The sequence below is a fragment of the Canis lupus genome, chromosome 4, assembly GCF_011100685.1.
Source record: "Canis lupus familiaris isolate Mischka breed German Shepherd chromosome 4, alternate assembly UU_Cfam_GSD_1.0, whole genome shotgun sequence".
Taxonomy (NCBI): domain Eukaryota; kingdom Metazoa; phylum Chordata; class Mammalia; order Carnivora; family Canidae; genus Canis; species Canis lupus.
The window spans coordinates 23,285,896-23,305,068 of NC_049225.1; the positions used below are offsets into that span (position 1 = coordinate 23,285,896).

Genomic DNA, 19,173 nt, shown 5'->3' on the forward strand with positions numbered 1-19,173 from the left:
GAAGTTCTAAGCAAATGAGAAGAAAACTATCATAATAACAACCAATATTAAAATGCAAACAAACTGAGAAAAAGATAAGTCTCCAGTTATCATAATTCTATAATTTGCATACGTTCACAGATAAGGGGACAAATGTCAAAAGCAGACTATTTGCCAAAGATATTACTAATCGCTAACAATTTGCAAAAGATATTACTAATCATTAAATTATTAAAGATTTTTCAATCTCTTAAATAATCCCAGAATGGGGCACCTGGGTGGTTCAGCGGTTGAGCGTCTGCCTTTAGCTCAGGGCATGATCCTGGGGTCCTGGGATCGTCCACATTGGGCTCCCCACAAGGAGCCTGCTTCTCCCTCTGCCTGTGTCTCTGCCTCTCTCTCTGTATCTCTCATGAATAAATACATAAAATCTCTAAAAAATAAAAATAATCCCAGAATGTGAAATAAAGTTACCCACAAAGTTGCAAACATGCAAATTGTGTAAAGGATACCCACTGGCAAGACCCAGCCCTTAGGAACCTCCAACAAATGTATCCTGGTTTAAGGTTTTTGCAAGAGGCCACTTTGCTCAGCCACTTCCCATCCCCCCAATAGGATTCTCAGTCCTGCAGGTCACAGCCACGGACAGGGACAGTGGCCTCAATGGGGAGCTGATCTACCGAATAGAAGCTGGGGCTCAGGACCGCTTCCTCATCCACCCAATCACTGGGGTCATCCGTGTCGCCAATGCCACCATCGACAGGGAGGAGCAGGAATCCTACAGGCTGACAGTGGTGGCCACGGACAGGGGCACTGTCCCTCTCTCCGGCACGGCCATCATCACCGTCCTTATCGACGACGTCAATGACTCCCGCCCGGAGTTCCTCAAACCCATCCAGACGGTGAGCGTGCTTGAGTCGGCTGAGCCGGGCACCATCATTGCCAACATCACCGCCATTGACCGCGACCTCAACCCAAGGCTCGAGTACCACATCATCGGCATCGTGGCCAAGGACGACACTGACCGCCTGGTGCCCGACCAGGAGGATGCCTTTGCCGTGAATATCAACACAGGTACAAGGGCCTGCTCCCCTGCCACCCCACTCCTGACTCCCTGCCCCAGCCTCTGTGCCCTCTGCTTTCTTCTTGATCCTCTTCTTTGGGTTCCTCCCTTCCTCAGCTGTTCCTCCTCCTACTCTCTTCCCCCACCCCCAACACCACACTGTTCCCTCTCTTCCCTCTCTCCCCTGGCTCCTTCCCTCTCTCCTCACTCCTCCTCCTTCTCCTTGGACCAGCTCCACCTCTCCTTTCAGGTTCCCTCACTCTACCAGTGTTCCCATGAGAACGCCCCCCTCACTACACTCTTGCCAGTACTAAATATTATAAAGCTTTCATGTTTGTAATTGTGTAAGGAAAATGAGACCTTGTTTTAATATGTATCTCTTTAATAACCGGGTAGTTGAACACTTTCTTCAAACATATGCTAGTCATTTAAGTCATTTGTAAATTTTATATATACCCTCGATGATTTTCTTACACTATCACAAAACAAACAACTGTGGCCTTTCGTTTTTTATCTTAATTTTGATGGCTTTACCATTTTCCCGAGAGTTTCATGTTTTTGCTACTCCAGGGTGTTAGGAAGGGGCCATGGGACCCCTATAGGTATACTTATTAAAAGGCCCAGGAGAGTGACAGAAAAACTAATGTGGCTATGACAAAATTCTAAAAATCATTGTTACTCAGAGAAACATATAGTAAAGCAGCAATGAGATATTAATTTTCTATATGTAATTAAGATACTGGACAGTATTGAGTATTGGTGACAATGTGAGGACATCAGAACACTCATACACTACTGTAGAAGTTTAGACTGCTTCCCCCATCTTGACAGCTATATTGCTATATTGCATAAAGTACACTCATACCCCATGATTCAACAGTTCTGCTCCTAGGTATATGACCCAAGGATATTCTGAGGTCAGTAACGGGACTGTATGCCATGCTACCTGTCATGGTGGGAGTTGGAGGCCACCTGGGCATCCATCCCTGGGAAATTGGAGAGCAAAACATGGTGGGTATATACCATGAATACTATACAGCAGCCAGAAGCAATAGATTAGATTCACAGAGAAATGTGGGTAGACCTTAAAAATAAGGACTTACTGAAAGAGTAAGAAGTAGAATGGGAGATATGTATAGATATAGATATAGATATCACAATCCCATTTGTGTAAAGGTAAAATACACAAAAAAAATAATACATGATTTTCAGGAACACTTTCAAGTGAAAAATATGCTTCAGTCCATTATAGTGATTGACCATCAGAGAAGGACAAACATTATATGGTCTCATTCATTCGGGGAATATAAAAAATAGTGAAAAGGATTAAAGGGGAAAGGAGAGAAAATGAATGGGAAATATCAGAGAGGGAGACAGAACATGAGAGACTCCTAACTCTGGGAAATGAACAAGGGGTAGTGGAAGAGGAGGTGGGTGGGGGTGTGTGTGACTGGGTGACGGGCACTGAGGGGGGCACTTGACGGGATAAGCACCGGGTGATATGCTATATGTTGGCAAATCGAACCCCAATAAACAAATATACTAAAAAAATGTAATATAGTGATTGGCAAAGGGGATAAGAGGGGAGAGGAGTATGGGAATAAAAGAGAATAGATGCATACATAAAACAAGAGTGGTATTTTTTATGAAAAAATAAATAAATAAATAAATAAATAAATAAATAAATAAATAAATAAATAGTGGTACCAATGATCACAGGGTGCAGTAAACCAAAGAGTATGATTCACTCAATATGCATCTGAGGCCCAAAGGAGAAAAGAAGACAGGAAAACCATGAGCACTAGAACAATCTCAATAGGTTAGCCAGGCCCCAGGTGAGCAAGGTTGCCCGCCGCAGTGGCTGGTCAGGACCATGGAAAGCTGCCCTGTGCCCTGCCCGACTTTATGCTCTACTGATGCCTCTACCGCTTTTCTCTTCTCTGTTCTCCCTCCCTCTGACTGACTCTCTTCTATTTTTCTTTCCAGTGTCTTCTCTGCCCCCTCTTCCTCATGCTTTCCCTCCCTCCCTTGCTTACCTTTCCTCCCCTTTCCTCTTGCCAGAGCCTCAGCCCCTTGAGTGCTTCTATCCAACGGGGTTCCCACTTGCTCCCCTGGCTTCCTACCCCCCTTCCCTTCCACTCCCTTCCCTCTCAAACCTCCTGCCCCTGTCTGCTCTGAATCCTACCGTCCCCCATGCCCTGCTCTGTTCCATCCCCTCTACACCCTGAACTAACTGATGTTAACCCTCTTCTCTCTTCCTCATGGCTGGCAGGCCTGCAGGTTTGAGCTCTGTTTCTCTGTCACTTGCCACCTCATCTCTGCTTCACCCCATTGTCTTCCTCCATACCACACCCCTACCACCCTTCCTGTCCTGTGGGCCCAGGCCAAGGCCGTGGCCCAGCCTTTGCAGACTGAATGCAGCCACCCTCTCCCCATCCTCGCTCCCCAACCTCGGGGACGGGGAGCGAGAGTAGGAAGAGGAGGAGGAGGAGGAGGCAGCGGCCCAGGGTAAGTGACCGCCCCATGGCTGGGGACCCGAGGAAGACAGAAGCCCATCAGGGGATCTGCCAAGGGGGAAGGGAATCCCAGATATCACACTGCTTGAGAGGGAGCTGGAGACAGAAAGTTTCACCTAGGATCAGGCCACCAGGCCCTCCAACAGAGCCAGCCCTGAGATTGGTCCAAGTGGGTCTCTCCAGTTCAAGCCCAAGCCTCTGGAGGGTTCCTCTGTGATTCAGGGGCAGGCAGGGGCTGGGGGGGTGGTGGTCAGGAGAAAAGGAAACAGCTCCTTGCTAGTACTAACACAGGTCAGTACTCCTTTCCCGCTATCAGGCCCTGTCAAGCCTCACTTAAGACAAAGAGATAGGCCTGACTACCCAGTCCACCCCACCACTGTCCCCTCCAGGGAACACCCTCAGGGATTACTAGCTGCCTTGACCTTTTATACTTGGTCTCCCTAGAATACAAGCATTGTTTAAATTGTGATAAAACGCACATAACATAAAATCTATCATGTTAACCATATTTAAGTGTACAGTTCAGAAGTGTCAGTATACTCACATTGTTGTAAAATATGAGCATTTTTGAAACAAGCAATTACGTGGCACTATGTGTCAAGCACCATTCTAAACCCTTTGCAAATGTAAGCTCATTTTACAGTTATGATCCTCAAAATAGCCCCATGCAGTAAGTATTGTAATTATCCTCATTTTATAAGTGAGGAAACAGGTGCAGAGATGTTAAATAACTCTCCCAAGTTCACCTGGCTAGTGAGCAGTGAGTGAGGGGCAGAGTGGGGTGCCCCCAGCTTGCAGATGCCTGTGGTCTCATCCCAGCCAAAGATGTCACCGGCAAGCCCCAGTTCTACTGGGGATCATTGCCCTTGGTGTGGTTTGGGAAAGCTAGCCAGGAGCGCCCCCTGGGAGGCCCAAACGTTATGGGGTTCCCCTCAGACTGAACCTAGTCTGGTCTACAGGGTCCGTAATGGTGAAGTCCCCACTGAACAGGGAGCTGGTTGCCACCTATGAGGTCACTCTCTCAGTGATTGACAATGCCAGCGACCTCCCAGAGCGCTCTGTCAGCGTGCCAAATGGTAAGATTCCCCCCAGGCATCTCCCTTGGGTAACTCAGAGCCCATCAAGGCAGAGGCAGCAGGCTGGGGACATGCACAGTGGGGGATACAGAAGCCCAGAACTGTGTGTGATCTTGAGCCCAAAAGCTCAGAGTGGGAAGAAGGCTTGATAGAGGCTGGATGGGGATTGAGAAACTGACAGGCCAGCCGAGACTTAGGCCAGGCTCCCCTCGTCAGAGCCAGTGCAGAGGGTGTGGCTGGCATGTGTGACAGGGATCTCAGATCCAGGAGCAAACCATGGGGTCAGCCCAGAGGAAGGAAAGCACCAGGAAATGTGAGTGTCTGTGGAGGCTAGGACACCACTTTGGAAGGTGCAGACAGCAGAGCAGACACGGGCACAGGTCATTGCCCTGCCTGCAGCCTGGGGCATGACAGGTTACAGGCTGCTGAAGGAGTGGATTTTGTGTAGGCAGAGCAAGAACAGGAGGGGGACATAGTGATGGGGTGGCCTCAAGTCACCTCTGCTTTGAGGCACAGACAGCTGCTGGGATGGGGAAATAGGCCTGGCAGATAGTGGCTGCTTATCTTTACAGACCAGAGGCCCAAGTTTTTAGGAAGGAAGGGCAGACCTGGTCATTGCCTGCATGTCCCCCACTGAGAGGACAAGGACCCAGGCGGGTTACATGGAGGGGACAACTCAGACAGGAAGTAGAAGGCTGAATAGTGGAAAGGATCTTAGACCCTTAGACCACCACAGTCCCACCTCATTGGACAGGCTGGAAAACTGAGACATAGTGAGGGCCAGGGGCTCCACCAAGGTCACTCAGCCCGTTGGTAGAACCCAAACCCCTTCCGCTATGGAAGAGTGAGCAACTAGACCAGAGGGAAGGGTCACATGCCACCGCATGAGGGTTGGGTTGAGCTTCAGAGAGTCCAGACATAGTGAGGGCCAGGGGCTCCACCAAGGTCACTCAGCCCGTTGGTAGAACCCAAACCCCTTCCGCTATGGAAGAGTGAGCGACTAGACCAGAGGGAAGGGTCACATGCCACCGCATGAGGGTTGGGTTGAGCTTCAGAGAGTCCCAGGAGGACAGTGAAAGGCCACCACCCTCTTCAGGCTTGACTGACACTTAGGGAGGCCAGGCCTTGCCATATTGGTGTCCCTCATGTCACCCTCACCCACTGCCTCCACCCTAGCCAAGCTGACGGTCAACATCCTAGATGTCAATGACAATACGCCCCAGTTCAAGCCCTTTGGAATCACCTACTATACAGAGCGGATCCTGGAGGGGGCCACCCCTGGCACCACGCTCATTGCTGTGGCAGCCGTGGACCCAGACAAGGGCCTCAATGGGCTGATCACCTACACGCTGCTGGACCTCATGCCCCCAGGCTATGTCCAGCTGGAAGACGCCTCAGCAGGTGGGTGGTAAACTCCAGAAGAGGGTTGGGGGACACATGTCTGTGCCTGTTCAGCCTCTCCATGGCCCACTTGTCACCCTCCAGTTGGGGTCCCACCATAGCCCCTCAGTGGGCTGGCCAGATCCAGTATGGCCAGCATTCCCATCACCCCCAGATGCCCAAACTCCAGGAAAGGAGAGAACCTCGTCCCGGGTGGGGTGGAAGCCTCCTCTGAGGTCTGCTGGACACCTGGGATACTCCGCCAGCATCTCTACCAGCCAGAGCAGGCTTCTACTATGAGTATCACTTAGGGAGTGAGAAGGCCAAGAGCAAAATCTCTCAGAGGAGGTCCTGGACTAGTTGGTTCTCATCCCTTTGACTTGTGAAAAGCTTTCTCACCCCTGCCGGTAAGGAGCACGGCTGGCTACCAGTTGCTGTGAGGCCTCTGGCCTGCCTGCCACCAGACAGTGCTGCTGGGCCACGGTCCTTCTCCAGGGGACCACACCTGCCCCTCAGAGTTCCAGATTCGTCTCTTTGTGCTTTGGAGAGCTTCCACGAGTGAGGAGTGGCCAGACTGGCAGTGGGTGCCTCTGTGTCTTAGGGAAAGTCATTGCCAACCGGACAGTGGACTATGAGGAAGTGCACTGGCTCAACTTTACCGTGAGGGCCTCGGACAACGGGTCTCCACCCCGGGCAGCTGAGATCCCTGTCTACCTGGAGATCGTGGACGTCAACGACAACAACCCCATCTTTGACCAGCCTTCCTACCAGGTGGGCAGCCGTGCCCACGCCTTGGGGCCGTTGGGCATCTTCCAGCCCTCCCCTGCCAGCTTCTGAGCCCCGGGGGCATGACCTCCCCGTGAGCAGCTTGGTGCTCTGGGCTGTCTACCAGATGAGTGGTTAGGGGAGGAGCAGAGCCTCCAGGATGGACCCGAGCCCCACCCCTCTCTCCCTGCCCGCTGGGCTCCCAGGAAGCCGTCTTCGAGGATGTGCCTGTAGGCACCGTCATCCTGACTGTCACTGCCTCAGATGCCGACTCAGGCAACTTTGCCCTGATCGAGTACAGCCTCGGGGATGGAGAGGGCAAATTTGCCATCAACCCCACCACGGTAAGCAGGCAAGCGGGCAGGGAGAAGGGCCCAGGGTCAGAGGCTGAGAAGCCACCACAAGTATTATAGTCATCCCACTTTCTGGGACCTGCCACCGAGACCTCTGTGGTCTCAGAGGGTTTTGTTTTTTTTTAACCAAGTCAGCAAGCCTGGCAAGAGTCCCAGACATCCTGTAAGACTGTGGCCTTTCCGTCCCTGTGGCCAAAGTCTTTTGGAACAAGCCTCTGTTTGACACAAAAATTCTGAGATGTGTCCCCACCGGACTAGAAAACTTGATTCAAGTCCATGTGACTGCTTTTCAAAACTGTCAAAAGAGAGGTGTGGGAAGCTCTGCAGAAAGTGGGCACAGTGTTTGAGCTCCTACTGCATACATGGCCCTATACTCAGCTGGTGGGGAGGGAAGACAGCCCCATGGGTGCATCCCCCATGCTGCCATGGGTGTCAGACTTGTGGGAGAGTAGAAACTCAAGACAAAGGGTGGGTGATGATTTCCAGTGAATGTAAATTGGTTCAGAGCTGGTGTGTCAGCACAGGGTGAGACCACTGTGGCCTGGGGGTGGTTGGTCAGGCGGGGCCTTCCCCGGGGGCTAGGCCGGAACTGGACTGTCCCTCTGCCTCTCACTGCCCACATCCTCCTGCACTCTGTCCTGTCAGCAGGGCTCTCTCCTTCCTGCTCGGTATGAACAGTCAGGCGGTGAGCTCCGGCCTGGGCGGTCCATCCCACCTCCAGGTGGATGGGAGTAGTGGGGGCAAGCAGGCAAGCAGAACCGCTAGTCTCCGACCTCCATGGGGGTAGGGGCTGTTTCTCTCAGTGCCGCAGCTCCAGAGCCCAGAACGCTGTCTGGCGTATAGTATATGCTCAATAAATATTGGTTTGAAAGAACTGGTTCCACCCTCCCCCTACCAGGGTGACATCTATGTGCTGTCCTCTCTGGACCGGGAGAAGAAAGACCACTATATTCTGACTGCGTTGGCCAAAGACAACCCTGGGGATATAGCCAGCAACCGTCGAGAAAATTCAGTGCAGGTAAGGGCCACCAGCCCGGCCCAGGGACCCCCTAAGGACTGGAATTGCGGAGGCAGCAAGCAACGCTTTTACTTTAGAGAATGCAGAGCCCCCCGGTCGCCTCCGAGACATGGTGGCAGGAGTAGACAGCAGGAGCTTAGCTGGGTGACTCCAAGTGGCAGTGGCTTAGGGAGATGGGGACTCTCTAAGAGACATCTGTTGTGCCAAACCCCTGCTGAGGCAGTTAAACAGACCCGAGTGTAACCCAAGGGGCTCCACGTGTCCCACTGTCCATTGTGTCCCAGTGAAAGCAGCACAGCCCAGCAACGAAACGTAAGCGTAACGCAGTTATCTTTATAACTTTGTTCCTTGAGGATCATTCGTGGGGGATCTGGTGCCCAGACCCCTTCCCATTCCAGCCCCAGCATCAGCACGGTCACCCTGAGGCCAGCGTACCACCTTCTGAGCTCTCTCCCCACTCCTGTCCAAGCCCCCAGGCTTGAGGCTCTGTCTCCCCGTCTTCCTCCCCCTGTTCCTGCCGCCCCTCCCCACAGCAGCCCAACCATCCAAGGGGAACTCTCCTGAAGCGTGGGGGCTGTCGGGAAGCCGGGTGGGCAGAGACCGTCTTGTCAGCAGGTAGCAGCAAGGGGCCAGGAGCACTTGCACACCTGAATCCCGGCCCTGTCACACTGGCTACGCTGTGTCGCATTGCTGTGCCGGGAAAGGCACAGTATCTGGAGTCCGAAGACTAAGGGTGCGCAAGCTGAGCACACTGCGTTCGGCTTGGACGCTCTCTGAGCCTCAGGTGTCCACTCTGCAGGGAGGGGGGCGAGGGGGAAGCAATGATGACGCCCCCTGCCCGAGGCAGTGGTGGGTCAGGGGGATGGACACTCGAAAGGCGCTTTGTGCACGGGACAGGGTTCTCAGAGTCGCCGCTGCGAAGGGCTCTGACGAGGGCGCCGTCAGGCAGGGCCTCAGGAGCGGGGGGAGAAAGGGCCTCCTGGCCTGGTTGGGCCCATAGGCCCCACCCTGGGCTGTGGGGTCCGCAGAGGGAGCCAGGTCCCAAGCCAGAAACAAATCCCAATCGACAGGGAGCTTTGGGGATGAAAGAATCACAGTCCAGCATTACGCTTCGGAGATTAGAGTCGGATGTTGAGGGCCGCTGTGGGAAGGAGCCAAGGACAGAGCGGGAGGTGGCGGGGAGGGGTCCCTGCTTCAGGACCCAGGCACACATTACCAGGTGACTGCAGGACCAGCTGCGGAGCGTTTCCCTGGGCCAGGCGCTGCGCATCCCCACCATCCCAGGGGAGCCTTTCCAGCCCCTGAGCCATGGGACACTACTGTCCCCCCAACGTACAGCTAAGGAAACTGAGACTCTAGGGGTCGGATAAATGGAGGCTGGACTCCAGTTGTGGGCACTGTGTACCCTGGGTTACTCCTGTGTGGCTGGGTGGCCTGAAGCAGCCGCCTCCCCCCCCAGCATGCTTCTGACCTTTGACCTCAACCTACCCCCCCTCCCCGCCCCAGGTGGTTATCCAGGTGCTGGACGTCAATGACTGCCGGCCACAGTTCTCCAAGCCCCAGTTCAGCACAAGCGTGTATGAGAATGAGCCGGCAGGCACGTCAGTCATCACCATGATGGCCACTGACCAGGATGCGGGCTCCAATGGGGAGCTGGCCTACTCACTCGAGGGGCCCGGCGTGGGTGAGTAGTCTGCACCCCACCCATGATGCCTTGGGGGCGAGGGGAGCAGGCTGTCATGGGTGCAGCCCCAGGCCGGCAGGAGGGGGAGGACGAGGAGGGGTGGGAGGGACGTCTCAGCCAGAGCCAGGACGGCTGTGCTGTCTGCCCCCTGCCAGAGGCCTTCCACGTGGACATGGACTCAGGTCTGGTGACCACCAAGCGGCCACTGCAGTCCTACGAGAGGTTCAACCTGACTGTGGTGGCCACGGATGGCGGTCAGCCCCCGCTCTGGGGCACCACCATGCTCCTGGTAGAGGTCATCGACGTCAACGACAACCGCCCCGTCTTCATGCGCCCGCCCAATGGCACCGTCCTCCACATCAGAGAGGTACTGCTGTCCCCCGGCCCTCCCGCCTCCCTCCCGGTGCCCAGCCCGCCACATCCCCCCGCAGTCATGCCTGGAACAGTGCAAGGGTCCCGCTGTGACAGTGGGGAAACTGAGGCCAGGGAGGGAGGCAGACTTGCTCGGTGTCACACAGGGGTCAGTGCCAGAGAGTGGGTAGGAATAGGAGCTGTGTCAGCACAAGGTCCTGGTCCTGTCACTACCAGCCAATGACCTTGAGAAAGTGACTTCTCTAAGTGGTTTTTCAGCCACAAAATGGAACTAAGAATAATAAATACCCTATCTCTCGTTCCTAGACGTCTGCTCCCACAGGCAGCCTCCCCGGACACCCACTTCCCCTGTATTCGTGTCTCAAAATACACACACATGTTCCTTCCGTCTGTCTGTTGTTCCTGCTGATACGAGGCCTAGGAATTGGGGAGGGACGTCAAAATAAGAAACAAGGGGAAGTGGCTGAGGTTCTAGAACTCCCCAGTCCTTCTTTCATCCCTTGCTCTCAATGGCCTTGTAAAGGCCGGGTGTACTCTTATCCCCCAGCCTGCCCTGCCTTCCTCTCAGCACCAGGCCTGACCAGCTCCTTGGGGGTACACTTGGGGTATCTCCCACGTGTTCCCCAAACTTCAGCGGGCCTCCACCTCTCAGAATGTCAGCGTCGGGTCCTTGTCACTCTGTCTCTGTTTCTTTGAGGCCCCACAAGGGGCTGAGCACCTGAGTGGGGCTGAGCACCAGGAAACGCTGTGCTCTTAGCTCGTGAGTTGCTTTTCCCGGTGCCCACGGCCGTGATGGGTGGTCCTCTTTGCGCTGCCCACCAGGGAGCTCAGAGTAGCCAGCCCCAGCTCCGTGACCCTGCAGGGACTGAGTGCACAGACCTCGCCCCCCTACCCCTGTTTCCATTTTCCTGCCAACCACTTATTTTCCTTTACCCCGATTTTTTTTTAACTTCTCCGCTCTTGTGATAATTTACACATTCTTGTAGGTTGTCTCCAGTCTTCTTTGTAGAATGAGGCAAGATATAAATTTAAAATAATTGAGTTCTTTCCACAACAAAGGTCCCATTTGCTATGTGTTTCCCTTCAAGACACCATATTTTGAAAGATTCCTGTCTCCCAAACAGCCAGCATTTGCTAAGTAATGCTCTTTGTCATCCCACTTTCTATTAATTAGATGTAAGTGCCATTTGGAGTTTCTGATTGTCATGATCAGTGAGATCAACAGTAAAACCATGCTGAGCTGATAATTTTTCAAGTAAAAGCCTAGAAAGTTGTTCTTTTCCTTGTGCCCTGTGCAGCCTTGTTATGGGTTCCTGTAGGATGTCCATCAGATTTTTTTAAATTTTATTTATTTATTCATGAGAGACACAGAGAGGCAGAGACGTAGGCAGAGGGAGAAGCAGGCTCCATGCAGGGAGCCCGATGTGGGACTCGATCCCAGGACCCCGGGATCACACTCTGAGCCCAAGGCAGACGCTCAATCCCTGAGCCACCCAGGTGTCCCTCCATCAGATTTTTTGATATCTTTGACTTAACTCAGGGGAATCAGGAAACTGAGGTCCAGAGCTGTGAGGCGGCATGTCTAAGTCACCCAGTAAATCGGTAACAGACTAGACCCCGGGTGTTGCCTCTGTCCACCATGTCATCCTTGCCCACCTGTCCCTCGTTTTCAGGTACCCCGTTGGGCAGATGCTGTTGTCTGGGGATACCTAGGGCCCCCGTGATTAGGGTAGCCGAGAGCAAGACAGACCCAGGAACAGAGAGCCAGCTGTGGCCTCAGCTTTTGGATTCCCCTCCTGCCTTCCAGAGGGATCCGAGGGATGGGGAAGCCCCTGGAAGGGCAGTAACCCTGAGAGAGCTTGAAGCACGGAGGGCAGAGACCAGGCCGAGCCGTTTCTGGGCAGGGAGTGGGGATGGGCCAAAGGGATGTTCTAGTAGATGCTCAAGACTCTAGGCAAGTCCAGCTAAGCAGGCAGACGTTTCCTAAGGATGCTGGAAGGTGGTGGCAAGGACTTTCCACTCAGTGAGGAGAAAGAGCAAGAGCTGCATCGGGGCCTGGGAGCTGGGGTTCCCTCAGATGCCCCCCCCACCCCCTGCAGGAGATCCCACTGCGCTCCAATGTCTACGAGGTCTATGCCACAGACAAGGACGAGGGCCTCAACGGGGCCGTGCGCTACAGCTTCCTGAAGACGGCGGGCAACCGGGACTGGGAGTACTTCACCATCGACCCCGTCAGCGGCCTCATCCAGACGGCTCAGCGCCTGGACCGGGAGAAACAGGCCCTGTACAGCGTAAGGGGGCGGCCCCGGGGGCGGGGCTTTCCTCTGGGCACAGGGCCTCCACCTCCCACCTAGAACGCCTCCCAAGGTGGTGACCCGGGCCCCCAGGAACTGCCCCCCTGGTGCCCTCTGACTGTGTTCCTCTGTCCCCCAGCTCATCCTGGTGGCCAGCGACCTGGGCCAGCCAGTACCGTATGAGACCATGCAGCCTCTGCAAGTGGCCCTGGAGGACATTGATGACAACGAACCCCTCTTTGTGAGGCCTCCAGTGAGCTCATCCATCCCCCCCGCACCCTCCCACCAGCCACATCCATACAGGGACGCACCTGTCTGCAGGCACACCTGCACACGCTCAGTGCACACTGTACTACACACGGAAACTGTGCATACACCCCCTAGAACCAATACTTACTGAGCGGCGACTATTTCCAGGTTCTGCGAGGCAGTCAGAAAAGCAGAACAGGCCTGCCTCGTGGGCTGTAACCCTCCCAGCCGCACACAGGAAACCTGAAATTCAGCCCCGCTTCACTGAGCTGGGGCTGAGCCCCTCGCATAGACTCACTCTACAATTTGGTGGGGGTGTTCCCTTGTGTGCACATGGGACGTGAGGCTCCCTGGAGACTGCGTGAGTGTGGGGGTGTGTGCACGTGCACGGGCACAGGAGTGTGCCCCCTTGTTCAGACAGCCATTCGGGGGCCGGGATACGTCATAGAACAGGCCGGGCCCGCCCATGCTCCCTGGATGTTACAGTTCTGCTCACCCCACAGGGCCCAGGCAGTAAGGTCCCTCAGCACCCACAAAAGGCACTTAGCCTCCTGTGACCCCCCCCCCGCAGAAAGGCAGCCCCCAGTACCAGTTGCTGACCGTGCCCGAGCACTCACCACGTGGCACCCTCGTGGGCAACGTGACAGGCGCCGTGGACGCAGACGAGGGCCCCAACGCCATCGTGTACTACTTCATCGCAGGTGGGCCTGCCAGGGCCAGTGCCCCACTGCCCCCAGGGCTGGAGATGACCCCGGTGCGCCCCATCCCAGCCCTGCCCTCTCACCCCGTGCCCTGGTCCCGCCCGCAGCCGGCAACGAAGAGAAGAACTTCCATCTGCAGCCCGACGGGCGGCTGCTGGTGCTGCGGGACCTGGACCGGGAGCGGGAGGCCGTCTTCTCCTTCATCGTCAAGGCCTCAAGCAATCGCAGCTGGACGCCCCCGCATGGGCCCTCCCCGGCCCTCGACCTGGTCGCTGACCTCACCCTGCAGGAGGTGCGCGTCGTGCTGGAAGACATCAACGACCAGCCCCCACGCTTCACCAAGGCCGAGTACACTGCAGGTGCTGGGGCCAGGGCCTGGGTCCGGGGTGCAGGCGGCCCCCTGCGCTGCCACTCACATCCGCCTGCCCGTTCTGCAGGAGTGGCCACCGATGCCAAGGTGGGCTCAGAGTTGATCCAGGTGCTGGCCCTGGATGCAGACATTGGCAACAACAGCCTGGTCTTCTACAGCATCCTGGCCATCCACTACTTCCGGGCCCTCGCCAATGACTCTGAGGACGTGGGCCAGGTCTTCACCATGGGTAGGAGCCTCCACCCAGGATCTTGGTCACTGCATGGACCGTGGAAGAGATGGGTCTGTGTGGGCAGGGGGTGAGGGCCTGGCCAGCCAGCCACCATGAATCCTTCTGTTCCCCCACCCACCTAACCATCATACAGCCAGCCCCTAGTTGATCCTTTGCTCCATCTACCTTCCTAGTTTCTGACCCACCTCTCTCTACCCACCAACTTTCTTCTCTTTTCTCTCCATCTTCTCATCCATCCATTATTCATCCATCCATCCATCCATCCATCCATCCATCCATCCACGCATGTGTCAGTCTGCTCACCCTGTGCATCTGCCCACCCATCCACCCATCTGCCCACTCATCCATCCACCTTCCCATCCTCCCTTCCACACGTCCACCTTTCTTCCCATTTGTGCACCTCCCCATCCCCCGGGCCAAGCACTGGGCTAAGCACTGGGGAGCCAGAACCCAAAGAGCACGTGTACCTGAAGGTACAATGTTGACTTGTGTGTTTGCCTGTGTGGATAGCTGAGCCTCTTAGGTCAGGTTCTAGAAGGTGCCCTGGTGAGTGTCCCAATACCTTACTTCCAGACCCAACCCCTTCCCCACTCTTCTTGCCTACGGGAGTCAGTCTAGACTCCTCCCTTGGATGGGCTTTCAAGGTTCACCAAGTCTTCCTCCTGGATCCTCTTCCCGTTTCCACAGCCCCCCACTACCTGTGCCCACCCAAGACAAATGCCTCACCACTCCTCCAGCCTTTTCTATACCACCCTCCACTGGCCTTGGCCCTTCATCTTCCCCTCCTGAAATACCATCTTGACCTTCCCCTCTGCCTTCAGATATGCTCCCCCTGACCATCCTCTGAAGCCTAATTCCCATGCCACCTCCTCCAGTCACAACCAGACCCCATCCCTATGTCCCCTGATCTACTACTGCTCTTAGTTGAGTAAATTAAGGCACAAAGAGGCTATGTAGCTTGCTAAAGGTCACATAGCTAGAAACTGGCAGATCTCAAACCCAGGTCTAGAGTCTTCTAAGAGAAGACTGTGACACCACCTCTGGTCATCTCGTTGGTATGGCCGTGGAATTCTGAAGTGTGTGTGTGAGACAGACAGAGACTGAGGGGCTCAGACGTGTTCCGTGGTCCTCCAACATGGGACAGCAGAATCCCAAACTTACCATCCTTAGGTCAGTGCAGCCCAGAGCTGTGTTTCAACTTGCAAGTTTAAGTAAAAACTTAGAAATCTCCAGAAGTACAAGTTCTGGCCGCACTGGCTGCATTCTCTCAGGATACTAAGCAGCCGGGCAGAGGCCAGCACCACTGCTCCTTCAGATGAACACTCATGCTCATTTGTCCCCTACTCCTCTGTTGTCTTTGCTCTCTCCTGGGCCTGATGCCGCGTCCCCTTGGTGTGTCCACATGCCCCTGGCCCTCGGCCCTTCCCAGGGAATTCAGGGGCACTGGGTGGCCCCTGAGCTGCACCCTGCCCACGGGCTCTTCCTGCAGGGAGTGTGGATGGCATCCTGCGCACCTTCGACCTCTTCATGGCCTACAGCCCTGGCTACTTTGTGGTGGACATCGTGGCCCGGGACCTGGCAGGCCATAATGACACGGCCATCATTGGCATCTACATCCTGAGGGATGACCAGCGTGTCAAGATCGTCATTAATGAGATCCCCGACCGCGTGCGTGGCTTTGAGGAGGAGTTCATCCGCCTGCTGTCCAACATCACTGGTGCCATCGTCAACACTGATGATGTGCAGGTGCCCCACGGAACCGCCCTGGGTCTAGGGGCTCTGAGGGGAGGAGGGCCAGGCCACAGGGTCAGGGCACCGTGGAGAGATCAGTGGTATGAAAGGGGGTCGTCCCCTAGCACCATGACCTTGGGAAAGTCCTTCCATGACTCCGGCCCTCCGCATCCTCCCCTGTAAATGGGGCGGGTGCGGTGATGTGACTGGCATCATGCTTGGTCCTCGGCACTCAGCAGCGATAGGTCTGTTGGCAGGGCGGGCCGGGGGGCTCCCATTCCACCCCTTGCTCCTGCCACACCCCATAATGCCCCTTCTCGCCTAGTTCCATGTGGACAAGAAGGGTCGGGTGAACTTCGCACAGACAGAGCTGCTCATCCATGTGGTGAATCGCGATACCAACCGCATCCTGGACGTGGACCGGTGGGTGGGGGTCCGTGCTCAGACCATCAGTCAGTCCCCCTCCTGCCCTGGAGTTGGGGAGGGGACCCAGCAAAGGAGGCAGCTAACACCATCAGGCCGGCTGTGGGGGGGCTCTCCCCCAGCAGTGGGCAGGGCTAGTGGGGAATCGTTTGGGGGTGTCGTCACCCCCCTGCGCCTTACTCTCCCCATCTGTGAGACGGGAGCATTCCACGGATCGCGAGGAGCAAGCAGGATCCCGTGTAGGCGTGGTGAACCCCGTAAGATAGAAAGCTGTCCTCGCTGGGCGGGATCGGATCTTGCAAGGCCTGGTGGGGGTGAAGGTGGGGGTGGGGGTGGGGGGCAGCAGCCCTTCCTGAGTGGGACCAGCTCCTGAGGAACGGCTGACTGGGGAGCTGAGGCCCCTGCCCCTCGCCCAGGGTGATCCAGATGATCGACGAGAACAAGGAGCAGCTTCGGAATCTCTTCCGGAACTACAACGTCCTGGATGTGCAGCCCGCCATCTCCGTGAGGCTGCCCGACGACATGTCTGCCCTGCAGGTAGTCCTGGTGGCCCCCAGCCCCACCGCCCCACCCTGCGCGCTCCCGCCCACTCATGCCCGGCCCGCTCCCCCAGATGGCGATCATCGTCCTGGCCATCCTTCTCTTCCTGGCTGCCATGCTCTTCATCCTCATGAACTGGTACTACAGGACCGTGTGAGTGACCCCTACCTCCCCGCCCTGGGCCCGGCTGCCCAGCCCTGCTCCTGGGACAGTCACAGGGGCAGGCAGCGCCCTGAGGTGCCAGCCCAGTCCAGCCCCCTTCACCAGCCCCTCTCTCTGCCTCTCTCCAGACACAAGAGGAAGCTCAAAGCCATTGTGGCTGGCTCGGCAGGTGAGCAAGGGCTGTGATGGGGCTGGGGGGTGGGGGGTGGATGAGAGGGCAGAAGGGGCCCTAGGGGCCTAGAGGGCTTGCCTAGGCCTCATGAGGCTGGCTGGGGCTCCCCCGGCCCAGCAGGGTGCATCTCTCCCCTCCATGCCCCAGCACTTCTCCCTACAGGGAATCGTGGTTTTATTGACATCATGGACATGCCCAATACCAACAAGTATTCCTTCGACGGGTGAGTGGGGTCCCTGAGCCCTCAGGGTGCGCTTTGGGGAGGCCTGCCCAAAGTCTGAGTGGATTCTCTACCACCCCTCAAGCTCTGAGGGACCAGACTAGCTAAAACCTGGGGTGTGGGTGCCCCCTAGTGGGCCAGGCACCCTTCTCTACACTCGGAAACTATTGGCTGAGCTGTGATCCACACCCTAAGTGGGCCCCCAGTTTCAGGGGACACAGACTTTGGACACCAGAGGGGAGTGAGGCCTCTGCAGCAAAGCCAATCCGGACCCACACGCTGGCCTGGTTCTTTCAGGATCCTAGTGCGGGGAGGGTGCACCCACAAGGGCCACAGGCAAGGGCCTACTTCTCATGGCCCTGAACCCCCAGGCCCGTGCCGGCCAGGGAAAAGGATGGGGGTTAGTGGTGGTGAAGCTACAAGGGCATCTCTCCACTCGGGCTGCCCCTCCTCGCTCCACTCGCTGCGCCCCTCTCCCCGCGCAGAGCCAACCCCGTGTGGCTGGATCCTTTCTGCCGGAACCTGGAGCTGGCTGCCCAGGCGGAGCATGAGGATGACCTGCCGGAGAACCTGAGTGAGATCGCAGACCTGTGGAACAGCCCCACCCGCACCCACGTGAGCTGGGGCCAGAGCTAGGGGCGGGTGACTGGGGGGAGGGGGTGCAGTCGTGAGGGACAGGACGGAGGTAAAGCAGGTCTTCACGGCTCGCCAAGGGGCTGCGCTGTTAGGGTGGGGGTTGTACCCACCGCCCCGTGTGCGTACCTGTGCATGCACGCACGCAGTCTACCTCTGCTCCAGCCAATGTTCCCTCTCCCCAGGGAACTTTTGGGCGTGAACCGGCAGCAGTCAAGCCTGATGACGACCGGTACCTGCGGGCAGCCATCCAGGAGTATGACAACATCGCCAAGCTGGGCCAGATCATTCGGGAGGGGCCCATCAAGGTGAGTCCTCCCTGCGGCTCCTGCACCCACACCCCGTCGGGGCCCTACACCCAGACCTCTGAGCTTGGACTGGCTCCAGACGATACAGGGATGGGGGAGGGTCCTGGAAAACAGCTTTCTCCGCCTCTAGGCTCAGCTAGATCTGCTCTCCACTGGGCAAGAGCGACAAGGCAGAAAGAGGGGCCCGGGCACCGGGCTGATAGGGCGCTGCTTCAGCCTGCAGTGGCCCAGAGCCCATGTGGGTCCTGGCCGGTCACGGTCACCAGGCTCTGCTCCCAGCCCTCTCTCTACCCCTGGATCGGGTGCCTGTGCATCCTAGACTATTAGCACCTTCCATCGCCTCCAACAGTTATGGGAGTGAGGGGTGTGGCAGGCAGGGAAGGGCCTTGGTGGGGGTTAACCCTTTCCCTCTCCCAGGGCTCGCTGCTCAAGGTGGTCCTGGAGGATTACCTGCGGCTCAAAAAGCTCTTTGCACAGCGGATGGTGCAAAAAGCCTCCTCCTGCCACTCCTCCATCTCTGAGGTAGCCGGGCGGGCCCGGAGCTGTGTGCTGTGCCCCAGCACTGGGGATGCTCACTCCTTCCCTGCTTCCCTCCCTCCCTGTCTCCCTCCAACCCTCCCTCTCTCTCCCCAGCCACCCTTCTCTTTCTCAGAGTCTCTGGAGATTAGCAGCCAGGGCCAAAGACAGCAATGGATGGGGTCCAGGAAGTCAGGCAGCAGCCCCAGGCCCAGTCTACTTTCTGGGCTCTGCAGGGGGCTGAGGAGTGTGTCTCACACTTGAGGAGCCCAAAAAGGTGCCTTGAAGGAGGGATGTCCTATAGGAAACTGATCAGTCAGGGTCAAATGGGTCCACGTAGATTTGTTTGCCTGCAGTGATGTCAACACTTTAAAAAACTCAGACTTATGTTTAAAAACCCAGATTTCCAGTAAGAC

At 56.3% G+C, this 19,173-nt stretch overlaps 1 protein-coding gene across 4 annotated transcripts in view; it reads left to right on the forward strand.

Moving 5' to 3' along the window:
• CDH23 (cadherin related 23) overlaps positions 1-19,173 on the forward strand; it is a 365,507-nt gene that overhangs the window by 344,869 nt on the left and 1,465 nt on the right. For 2 of the 4 annotated variants that reach the window (XM_038534255.1, XM_038534257.1), the window contains exons 47-67: positions 595-1,053; positions 4,518-4,634; positions 5,811-6,035; positions 6,616-6,785; positions 6,986-7,123; positions 8,031-8,150; positions 9,657-9,834; positions 9,990-10,201; positions 12,306-12,497; positions 12,640-12,753; positions 13,321-13,450; positions 13,558-13,809; positions 13,888-14,049; positions 15,542-15,798; positions 16,109-16,206; positions 16,623-16,743; positions 16,820-16,899; positions 17,037-17,077; positions 17,228-17,303; positions 17,786-17,915; positions 18,119-18,241. In XM_038534255.1, the coding sequence (XP_038390183.1) occupies positions 595-1,053; positions 4,518-4,634; positions 5,811-6,035; positions 6,616-6,785; positions 6,986-7,123; positions 8,031-8,150; positions 9,657-9,834; positions 9,990-10,201; positions 12,306-12,497; positions 12,640-12,753; positions 13,321-13,450; positions 13,558-13,809; positions 13,888-14,049; positions 15,542-15,798; positions 16,109-16,206; positions 16,623-16,743; positions 16,820-16,899; positions 17,037-17,077; positions 17,228-17,303; positions 17,786-17,915; positions 18,119-18,241 (3,395 nt within the window). Of the gene's footprint in view, positions 1-594; positions 1,054-4,517; positions 4,635-5,810; positions 6,036-6,615; positions 6,786-6,985; positions 7,124-8,030; positions 8,151-9,656; positions 9,835-9,989; positions 10,202-12,305; positions 12,498-12,639; positions 12,754-13,320; positions 13,451-13,557; positions 13,810-13,887; positions 14,050-15,541; positions 15,799-16,108; positions 16,207-16,622; positions 16,744-16,819; positions 16,900-17,036; positions 17,078-17,227; positions 17,304-17,785; positions 17,916-18,118; positions 18,242-18,658; positions 18,764-19,173 lie in introns of all 4 variants that reach the window. The other 2 variants (XM_038534260.1, XM_038534256.1) reach the window with 2 other exon arrangements.